This window comes from Callospermophilus lateralis, chromosome 14, assembly GCF_048772815.1.
Source record: "Callospermophilus lateralis isolate mCalLat2 chromosome 14, mCalLat2.hap1, whole genome shotgun sequence".
NCBI classification, from domain to species: Eukaryota; Metazoa; Chordata; class Mammalia; order Rodentia; family Sciuridae; genus Callospermophilus; species Callospermophilus lateralis.
The window spans coordinates 89792767-89804721 of record NC_135318.1 but is presented as its reverse complement, the minus strand read 5'-3'; the positions used below and the strand labels follow the sequence as shown (position 1 = coordinate 89804721).

At 36.4% G+C, this 11955-nt stretch overlaps 1 protein-coding gene across 5 annotated transcripts in view; it reads right to left on the bottom strand.

The window, feature by feature from the left end:
• Nucleotides 1-214: 214 nt before the first annotated feature.
• The window catches only part of Zc3h8 (zinc finger CCCH-type containing 8), a 29136-nt gene continuing 17395 nt past the window's right edge, over nt 215-11955 (bottom strand). For 4 of the 5 annotated variants that reach the window (XM_076833469.2, XM_077105197.1, XM_077105198.1 and 1 more), the window contains 4 exons: nt 11474-11585; nt 10352-10461; nt 8618-8665; nt 215-687 (listed from right to left, as the gene is read on the bottom strand). In XM_076833469.2, the coding sequence (XP_076689584.1) occupies nt 8633-8665; nt 10352-10461; nt 11474-11585 (255 nt within the window). In that variant the 3' untranslated portion in view covers nt 215-687; nt 8618-8632. Of the gene's footprint in view, nt 688-6175; nt 6208-8617; nt 8666-10351; nt 10462-11473; nt 11586-11955 lie in introns of all 5 variants that reach the window. The other variant, XM_076833470.2, reaches the window with a different exon arrangement.

The window sequence follows — 11955 nt, the reverse complement described above, 5'->3', positions numbered from 1 at the left end:
ACTCTGAGCTGCTAGCTGTGAGCCAAACTCAACCTTTCCTCCTTTGAAGTTGATTGCTTTGGGTATTTTGTCACAGTGATGAAAAGCTAACCAACAATAAATATTACATTTTAATAGAGAAATTAATACCAAGTTTAGGAATTGTACAGCAAACATCACTCTACTTTATTTAAAATAGTAAGAAGCTGGAAACAAATGTCCAACAAGAAACTGGTTTAAAAAATCATAAAATCATACTTTATTTAAAATGGAACTGAGTGGTCATTAATTGTACATTGCAAAGTATTTGGTGACAGAGAGAACTATTTTTGTGTTATCTCAAAGTGTTCCTAACAATTTTTTTATCCTCAAACCTCCTGTAATTCTTTACCCATCCTCAGATAGACTAACTTTGCTTCCCACTGTATTGAGACATCTCCATTAGAAGACTTCTGCAGTGAGTCACAACAGTCGCCCACCAGTTAGCATGTCTGCTACGCATGCTCCTCTGCTGTGCCAACAGCTGGGACATCCTGTGAAGACCAACCCCTCCACTGGTGCCTGAGATTCTGACCTCCGCGCCACCCATTAAATAAATTGAACACCATCACAATGACACCAGAGGGCGCTCTGCGTGAGGAATCCTGTAAACTACCCCAGATCATCAGTCCAACAGGCACAGGCAGGAGCACTCTTCATTTATACAAGCTGCAGGAGAAAACAGAGAACAAAGCACATCAGCTCATGAAAATTAGCAACTCAGCTGCCCCATCTTTGCCTCAGGCATGATGGCGCAGGCCTGTAATCCCAGCAACTGGGGAGACTGAGGCAGGAGGGTCACTAGTTCAAGGCCAGCCTTAGCAACTTAGCAAGGCCCTAAACAGCTTACTGAGACTCTGTTTCAAAATAAAAAGGGCTGGGGATGTGGTTAAACACCCTGGGTTCAATCTCCCACACCAAAACAATTTTTAAAAAAATCATGTAGCAGAGGAAAAATAACACAAAAATCCAAATGATTTACATACTCTTTTTTTGGGTAAATCAAAGAACACAATTAAAATTAAAAAACTAAAACCATACCGTAAACTTGTATATTAAAAAAAAACAAACCTAAGATCAGAAGTGGAAATAATGAAGTAAGAGTTGACTGATCTAAGAAATGATATAAGAAAAACAAAATCATCAAAAAAATGACCACTGTTAAGATTTGGATGAAAACATAGTAAGAAATATTGAACAAAAGCAGAAAAAGGAGAAAAAAACAAAAATGGAAAGAAGTACAATTTAATGAAGAGCAAGAAAACATGTTCTAGAGAGGAAGAACATGCAAATGTCACTCACAGCTATAAATGACAAGTGAAGCCAAATGGTCAGGTGGATAATTGTGAATGGGCTTAAATTCACTCATTGGGAGAGTTTGTATTTATTCTACAAAGGAAAACTCAACTACTTATGTGCCTACAAAAGCCAAACTAAAAGCTTTTCAGAAAAGCTAAAAATAAAGCAACAAGCAAATGAATATTAAAAGCAAATGGAGCTGGGCACAGTGGCGCACACCTGTAATCCCAGAGGCTGAGGCAGGAGAATCATGAGTTCAAAGCCAGCTCAGCAAAAGAAGGGTGCTGAGCAATTCAGTGAGACCCTGTCTCTAAATCAAATACAAAATAGGGCTGGGGGTATGGCTCGGCGATTAAGTGCCCCTGAGTTTAATCCACGGTACATACTCCCCGCCCCCAAAGCAAAATGGAGTACTCCAGCAGCAACTCAGGAGGCTGTAGCAGGAGGATCGCAAACTTGAGGCCAGCCTCAGCAACTTGGTAAGATCTTGTCTCAAAATAAAATAAAACATAATTAAAAAGTGTATGGGGGCAGGATGGGGCTGTGGATCAGCGGTAGAGTGCTCACCTGGAACATGTGAGGCACTGGTTCGTGCCTCAGTGCCACATAAAAATAAAGGCATTGTATCCACCTACAACTAAAAAAATATTTTTAAAAAAAGTATATGGGGAAAGTGCTCCTGGGATCAATCAAAATACACCCCCCCCAAAAAAAGGGCAAACTGAAACACATTTCAAGTTGTAGTGTAGAATCTGAAACCATATCATCTTTTGTACTATTACATTAATCTAGTAGTCTGTATTGTAGATAGGATGGATTTTTACCCACAGATAATTTATAACCTCTTTCATTATTTATTGGGAAAACATTAGTTTACTAAGTTAGCCAGATCTTCCAAATGTTTTATTATATAGTGTTTTTAAAACATCATTCTTTAACATTGCCAATCTTACCAAAAAGACTTTAGGTTTAGGAAAGCTTTCAAGCTCACAGAAGCAGATCAGAAGCTTTGGAATTGTATTTTAATTCAAAAGTTTGACTTATTATCACTGATGACAAATATTTTCAGTTGTCCTTCTTGAAGAGACAAGTTTACTCACTTGTGAACCCAAAAGTGCCTGCTATGCATACTTCTATGTGTTACAAAAAAAGAGAGTACACCCCGCAAGTAAAACTAGTATTCATGATAAAACAGGGCTGGGGGTGCAGCTCAGTGGTAGTTTGCCTAGCATGCATGAGGCATGGTTCTACCTCTTGCACAGGAAGGGAGGGAGGGAGGGAGGGAACAAGGAAGAGAACCCCGCCTCTAATTCTGCTTGCCACACAGCGGCACAGGGCTTTTCCTTAAGAATGCCATTTTGTGCAGAAGTACTTCCCACATCTTCATATTTTGCTACACTCAAGTTGAACAGGCCTTACGGTCAATGTTAAATAATATCCACACTGTTTACTATTTTATCAAGGACATGTCTGAATGAATGTGTGAATGTGGCACTGAATGCAGAGGTTTCCAGAAGGGAACTCTACTCAAGTTTTAGACACCGGACAGCCCCCTGTAACAGACACTCTTCTAGTAGAAATGCCTCCACTGTTTCCCCATTAAAGAGAAGGCTGACTATCTTATGAAAGTAAAACATGATTCATCATGTTAAGAAAGTATCCATCCAATGATCTTAACACACACACACACACACACACACACACACACACACTCACACTCTCACATCATTGTATTTCTACACACTAACAATCTGAAAAGGAAATCACAGACTTTTTCTTCACAACTGAGTCAACAAGCTCTCTGCTTCCTGGCTGTTGAGAGTGTTCGGCTTTCCCCTGCCATGCCTTCTACCATGATGTCTGCCTCCTCTTGGGTCAGCCACGGACTGAGACCTCAGAAACATAAAAAAACCTCTGACTCCTCCTGTTCAAGTTCCTTGACAGAATCTGCATGGTGATCCAACAGCTGACTGCAGCCAGCTGACATGGAGCCCCAATTCCCTGGAGATCAAGGGATGAACTAAGCAGGGACTTGAAAAAGATCCCTTTTGAAATTAAAAACCTTTCCTGATAACCGCTTTTACTTCTTCCTGTTGAGGACAGACTTCAGGAAACAGGAGACTGACTAACTGATTTTACATTTGTATGATCACCTGGCTTTTGCTTCTAAACAGTGTACTGCAGTCTAGCTGTTTCTCCCCAGTTTTACTGAAACTGCATAAAATTAATTTTTCCTTAAAAAAAAAAAAATCAAAGCCCCTGGACTGGAGCTGATACTGTTCAACTGTCAACACTACCCAGAGCACTCTATGAATTCAAAGCAATCCCTATCAAAATCCCAATGACTTCTGCAAAAAAATAGAAAAATCCATCCTAAAAGTCATATGGAATACTAAGCAACCCAGAACAACCAAAACAATCTTAGAAAAAGAGCAATGTTGGGGGCTAACACTTCCTGACTTCAAAAGTTACTACAAACCTACAACAATCAAAGCGGTGGTGTGACAGCATAAAAACATACATACGTATCAAAGGAATGGAACAGAGAACTTAGAAATCAACGTTCACATGCATGGGCAAGTAATTTTGACAAGGGTGCTATGATCATTCAGTGAGGAAGGGCTGGTAACAGATGGTGCTGGCAAACTGGACACCCATATGCAAAAGAATGAATGAGGACCATTATCTCACACAATATATACGAACTCACTCAAAATGGACCAAAGATGTGAACATGAGAGCTAAACCTACAGATCTACTAGAAGAAAATCTATGGGAAATGCCTTGCAGGGCCAGGTTTGGCAATTTCATGGCTGTGACACCAAAGATACAGGCACCAAAAGAAAAACTAGATATAAACTAGAATTCTTAAAAATTAAGAACTTCTGTGTGTTAAGGATACTATCAATGGAGTGAAAAATTAACCTGTAGAACGGAAGAGGATATCTGCAAATCATACATCTCACAAGTGATTACTACCCAGAGTACATAGAGAATGATTAAAACTCAAAAACAAAAAGCACAATGACACAATTAAAAATGGGTAAAGGACTTAACAGTCATTTCTCCAAAGATTATATCAATGGCCAACAAACCCAAAAAGTGCTCATATCACTAAATGCAACTCAAACCGTAATGACACACTATTTCACACATTAGGATGACTACTGTAGTTATATGTCAACTAAAACAAAATAGTTAAGAGTTGGTAAGGAATTAGAGAAATTAGAACTCTGGGTCCAGCACTGTTGGTGGTAAAGTAAAATGGTACAGTCACTGTGGAAAACAATATGGTCATTCCTCAAGAATTAGACACAGAATTATGACATGATCCAGTAACCACTGCAGGGTGTATACCCAGAAGAATTGAGAGCAAGAGTTTTAAAGAGAACTGTGCAGCCATGTTCACAGCAGTGTTGTTTACCAGAGGGGACCCAGGTATCCACACACAGATGAGAGCACAATGTGGTATTACATGTTCACAGCCATGGAGAGAGGAAATTCTCATATGCTACAGTACAAACGAGCCTTGAGGACATTAAGTGAAATAAATCAGAAAGGATCAACACTCATATAAGGATGCTGCTTATATGAGAAACCTACAGTAGTTGAAAGCAGATACAGAAAACAGGATGAATGGCAGTTCCAGGGTCTGGGGACAAGCGGAATGGGAAGGCGCAGAGTTTCAGTTCTGGAGATGGAGGGTGGTGACAGAAAACAATACGTGTATACTCAGCGCTACGGAACTGTGTAACTAAAACTGGTTAAGATGGTAAACAATGCATTTTACTACAATAAAAATCAAATCTAAAAAGTATCTGTTTCTATTTTAAGTGTTTGGGGTTTTTTGTTTTTAAATAAGGAATGAGCATTGAACTTGGTAGGAAATTTTCAGCACCTAAGAAATTATCCTAAAAACTGCTGTTCTGTTGTTTTACCCAGGATGACCTTTGTTGAGTCCCTTGTGGGATGTTTTGTTTTGTTTTGTGGTGTTGAGATCAAACCCAAGGCCTGCAAATTTTAGGCAAGCCCTGTACCACTGAGCCTCACCCTCAACCAGGACTTTTGACTTTTGAAGTGATCTATGTTACCTTGACAAAAAAATATTTAATGAAAGAGACGCAACTTTTGGGATGTAAGTGGCATGGTGTGTTTAAGGGAAATTTGTCGGGTTAGAGGTAGGCTAGAAAAGAAGAAATGCAAGTAATCTTGGGGCAAAATAAGGTCAAAGAATGTAAAAGGAATGATTCAATAAAGGACAACTAGTTAAAATGGAAATTAATATAATATAAAATAGAATTAACAATGCAAAGTAGATTCTGTATAGAGGATAATGTAACTGTCAAATCTCCAGACAAGCTGACTAAGAAAAACAGAAAGCATTCAATATAAGAGCATAAAAAGGTAGGTATAACTGTAATTGCTGAAGACTTCAAGAAGAAAAGAAGCTGGGAATGGTGGTGCATATCTGTAATCCCAACAGCTTGGGAGGCTGAGGCAGGAGAATCGTGAGTTCAAAGCCAGCCTCAGCAAAAGTGAGGCGCTAAGCAACTCAGTGAGACCCTGTCTCTAAATAAAATACAAAATAGGGCTGGAGATGTGGCTCAGTGGTCGAGTGCCCCTGAGTTCAATGGCCAGTATCCTCTTCCCCCCATAAAAAAAAGAAAGAAAAGAAAATCATAAACATATGCCACAATACCCCAAAACTCTGTATTTAAATTTAAAAATTGAAGCATAGTTCTGCTATGTAGCCTGGTCTGGTCTCAAGCTCCTAGGCACAAGACATCTTCCTTCCTCAGCCTCCTGAGCAGCTGGGACTTAAGGTGCATGCCACAGTGTCCATCTTATAACTCCTTACTTCAGAACTTGCCATCAGGACAATGTGACACTCTGTAAGACAGACACACGGGTCAATGGAACACAAATGAGAATCCAAAAATAAACCCACACATTTATAGTCAATTAATTTTTAACAAAGGTACCAAGGGAACTCAATGGGAAAAGGGTAGTCTTTCTAAAAAATGGTACTGGGACAATTAGGTACTTAACATTTAAAAAGATTAATTTAGACCCTTAACACATGATTCCCACAAATTAATTCAAAATCAATCAGACTTATTAAATGTAAGAGTTAACCCTAGAAAACTTCTAGAAAAAAACTTAAGACCAAACCTTGTGACCTTTTGTTAGGCAAAGAATTCTTAGATATAACAGCAAAGGCATGATCCACAAAACAAAAAAAACTGATAAACTGTACTACATCAAAATGAAAAGTTTTATACTTCAAAAAGACACCATTAACCAACCATTAACAAAACACAACAAGCTACATACAAATTGGGACAAAATATCTGCAAATCATATTATCTAATACAGGACCTAGAGCCAAGATATATAAAGAACTTCATAAGAAAACATACCAGTTAAAACATGGGTAAAGATCTGAATTGACTAACAGCAATAATCATATGAAAAGACGTTCAACATCATCAGTCATTAGGAAAATGCAAACTACAACTACAATGAGATATCACTTCATCTCTATCCGAAAAACTGTAATCAAAATGACTGATGGGCTGGGGCTACAGTTCAGTGGTAGAATATTTGCCTAGCATGAGTGAGGCCCTGGGTCCATCCCCAGGACTGAAAGAAAGACAGACAAACACAGTCACATAAGTGTTATTACAGTAATTAGAGTAGTTTAATATTAGAGAAACAGATGACACACACCAGAGGGGGATTACAAATTAGTGGGGCAAACATTCTTTTTTAATTAAATTATACTTGGGAGATTGGTTATTGGTACAGGGGGAAAAGGAGAACAAAAAAGAGCAGAATGAAGTCCCTATCTCATACCATTAAGAAGAAAAGAAATCAAGTCGCCTCACTTCTTCCTTTTCCCATTTAATAGTTCTTCCCACATCTCAAGTACAAAGGGCCTGGCCACGTGGCTAACTTTGGCTGATGAGTGGTTAAAAAGTGATGGCAACGTGGCTTTGCCCTCTAGAGATTCTGCTAATCCCCATGAGAAGTCACAGAGAGTCAGACCAAGGCGGGCAGGACTGCCAAGCAGACCTGCTACAGGAGGCAGAGCCAATCCTGCCAAGGCCAGCTGAGATCAGCTTGAAGATGCACAAAAAATAAACATTATGTTACTGAAAGTATCACACTGTTTTTAAAAAACCATTATTGTGGCAACTGTTCACTGATAAAATTCCCAATGAATTAAAATATAAATGTATAAAGCAAAATGCCAACACTTAAAATGACTTCATGGCCTCAAGATAGGGAAGAATTTAAAAAAAAGACACAGACATAATATCAACCATAAAGAAAAAGTATTCTGCCAAAATTAGTCGGGCTCAAAGAAAGTGAAAAAGAGCCAGCAAAATGTGAGAATACCTGCCCGCCTTCTTCAAAGGACTAACTATATCAGGAATTCATAAAGTCAGTGTATAAAGGCAGACTATTAGAAGACATTTCACCAAAAATCAAACTGAAAAGCCAATAAATGTAAGAAAAGATGCTGGACTTCACGCAAACAAAACTTTTTGGTCTAAAAAGAAAAAAAAAATTAGAGTACTGACAGTACAAGTATTGGCAAGGAGTTCTGTACATACACTTTATGGGATATTAACTAGGGCTCTGCTATTTTCTCAAAGACCAAAACAATACTTGAAGAAAACACTCTGAAATTACTACTTGACTATTTGATGTAATTCTAAAACATTTATCAACCATGACTCAACTTTCCCTTTAAAACTCTTTGTAACAGGAGTACTACTTCTCTTAATTACTTTGCTTTCCTTGGTATACTTTACTATCTTAAATTGATACAATTCTACTCCTTGGTATACACCATGGACATTAATACGTGGAGTTTGTATGTGAATATTTATAATAACACTTTACATTTTAAAAAACTAATAATAACCTAAATTTCCACCAATAGTATAATAAATTATAACATGTTCATAAAATAAAATGCTATATAAGACTAAAATGAATGAATAAATGATAGCTGCATGCATCCACATGAATGGATTTTAGAAGCATAGGGTTGAGTGAAAATAGCAAATCTCCCATTAACATATAGAGTAAGACACTGTTACCATAAGCAGAACTAAACCTATGTTCAGTGAATTACACATACTGGGTGAATACCAGAAAGACAAGTGAAGAACACAAACATCCATGACAAACTCAGGTGGGGAGAAGGAAAGATGGAGAGCCACACATCTGTGAATATGTATTTTGTAATATTTTTAGATACAGACAATAAGTAGTAATATTCTTTTACCTTTTTATGTCTATTTTATTTGCATGACTTCTTTTCACTATCCAAAACCTAATAGGGAAAAAAAATTACATAATAATTTTTATACCTATTAATGTCTAATTAGGTACACCGTCATTCTTATACTTTTTAGATGATTCCAGCAAAATTCATCCTAATAATAACCTAATATACTACAAGAGGAAATGAAAAATCAATATTACACTTATAATTTTCCCATGTTTCATAAAAATAATAATTACATATTTTTAGCACAATTTCTAATTCCAGAGTAACTTCTCATATTTTACAACACAAAAATGTTTAAAAATAAGCACCAATTGAAAGTAAGTTCAACACCTAAATATTCATCCTGCATCTTCCATGAAGAGGAAATTCTCTTATACAATAACAGAATAGCATTATTCTTCCCAAGATACCTTATATTGATATCATAACATTATAGTTAATATACCATTTATATGGAAATTTCTCCAATTATCCTTTGTAGCTTTCTTTTTCTAGATCAGTCATTATCAAGAATCACTTACTTTATTTGGTAATTATGTTTCATTAACTTATTTTTATCTGGAACAATCTCTGTTATGGTCTGAATGTTTGTCAGTCCCCAAAATTTATATGTTGAAATTCTAAACCCAAAGGTAAGCCCTCATGAATCAAATTAGTGTCCTCATAAAATAAGCCATAAAGAGCTCATTTGAGTCCCTCCACCATGTATATATACAACATCAAGGGAACATTTTATTTTTCTTTTTTTGCTCAAAAGAACTTCTATTGTATATATATTCCATTTAATTTTGAAGAGACCACCTCCGTCTAATAAATGATAAATGAAAGAACACAAGTGACTACAATTTCTCAATAATCTTTTCTCACAGACCAAAAGAATACTGAAGAAAATATTTTGAAATTACTACTAGTATTCTTTGATGTAACTCTAAAATCTTTATCAACCCATGGCATATTAACTTTCCCAAAATATGCCATTTTATTTGTTTTGTTTTATTTCCCACCCCATCCCATGATATGATACAATACTGGGGAATGAAGCCAGGGGTGCTCTACCACTGAGCTACAGCCCCCGCTCATTTTTTAACATTTTTGAGACAGGCTCTCGCTGAGGCTGGCCTAGAGCTTGTGATCCTCCTGTCTCACCCTCCCAAGTCATTGGAATTACAGGTGTACACCATCCAATCTGGCTTAAATCATTATAATAGAAGTACCACTTCTCTTAATTGCTTTGCTTCCCTTACTTTAGTTTAGGTATTAAAATTAACTCCACTGAAGATTTTCAGAACATTATAATTTATGTCAGCAATGAATATAAATATTCCTTTTAGCTACAAGAAAAAATAAACAAGCCAGGCATGGGAGCACATACTTGTAACCCCAGGAACTCAGGGGGCTGAGGCAGGAGGATCACAAGTTCAAGGCCAGCCTCAGCAACTTAGCAAGACCCTTAGCAATTTAGTGAGACCCTATTACAAAATAAAAGGACTGAGGATGTAGCTCAATGATAAAGCACTCTTGAGTTCAATCTCCAATAACAGAAATAAGTAAATAAATAATATAAAATACACTTACACACTAATAAATAATTTTCCAAATGGAAATAAATTCTTGGATAATTATCAGTCCTAATATATCTAATATACTAACTTATAAGACTTATTATTATTTAAACAAATTTTTATTAAAAAATAAATATTAATAAAAAATTATTAAAACTGTACTTACTTTAGCCAACAGTTCCTGTGTTTCAGCAGTAAGTGGAGCATGTGAAAACTTGCAATATTCTCCCTGATAACATTTTGTTCCTGTATGGTAAAACTTGCAAGGATATTCATGTGAACCAAATGTTAAGGAAGTAAACAAATTTATTCAAACTAAATAATTTGTTATTAATTTTCCTACATAAAGACTTTTCTTGCAAGTAGAAATACTGAATTATCTATTTAAAATATAAAAATTAGAGGGGCCTGGAGGTACAGACCTATAATCTCAGCAACTTGGGAGGTTGAAGAAGGAGGATGCAAGATTGAGGCCAGCCTCAGCAATTTACTGAGACCCTATTTTAAAATTAAAAAAAAGACTGGGAATACAGCTCAGTGGTGAAGTGCCCTTGGGTTCAATCCCCGGTACTAAAATAAATACATTTTTACAACTTTAATATTATTTTCAAGGAAAAGTTAGAATTGAAGACTCCTGGCCTTGTTTTTTTTTTAAATTAAATTTCTTTTCAGTTGTAAATGAACACAATACCTTTATCTTACTGATTTATTATTATATGGTATTGAGGATCGAACCCAGTGCTTCACACAAGCTAGGCAAGCATTCTACCACTGAAATACCCCTCCCCCAGCCTTATATAAACAAAAACTAATTTTGTGGTGACCAAAGATGCTGTCACTCTCAAGGGTTTAAGTTCCATATTTTTACAAGATGTCTACGCCATATACCGAAAACAAGCACAACAAATTAAGCAATCCCTGCTTTTTTTCCTAATAAAGTACCCTATATGAGTACAAATCCAGTTAGTTAAATGTCAGCAAAAAAATCTGAGGATATCTTTCTGGGAGATGGGTAGGTCTCGTGAACCCACTATACTACTGGGTTGAACAAAAAGGATCTTCATTTGAGAGATTTTCTAAACAATCCCTCTTTTCGTTCTTACGGGGGTGGGTGGGGGGTGGGGGTGTTGGTAATCTATGTACAACTTAACCACTTTGATACTAAGTTGAGCTTATATAGTATAATGTTATAGCTTCAACACTGGCTTCATTAAAAATTTGCACATTTAAAACATTCATATAAATACCTATGGAGAGTAAAGTTATTGTATCTTGTGATAAAGGATATTATGCAAATATAGACAGTTTTCTCCTCTGGTACAATAACCCTGTACATAAAACTTACACATTTCCTTCTTCTTCTCTATCTCTGCATCATGATTAAATTTACACTGGTCTCCCTGGGCCACAAAACAAACAAAATAAAACAAAACAGAGACAAGTTATTATTTCTCTTACTTAAGTAACTACAATTCCTACTAAACTTTAAATAAGCAAATAATTATAGAAAGATTTTAAGGTCTTAGAATATTGTCTAATTCTTAACGTGTTACTTCATAAGCTCATGATACATATCTGCTTAAAATTTTCATAAGCCTTAAACATTTTAAAAACAAAGTATATTTGGGCTGGGGATGTGGCTCAAGCAATAGTGCGCCTGGCCCGGGTTCGATCCTCAGCACCACATACAGACAAAGATGTTGTGTCCGCCAAATACTAAAAAATAAATATTAAAATTCTCTCTCTCTCTCTCCCTCTTTCTCACTCTCT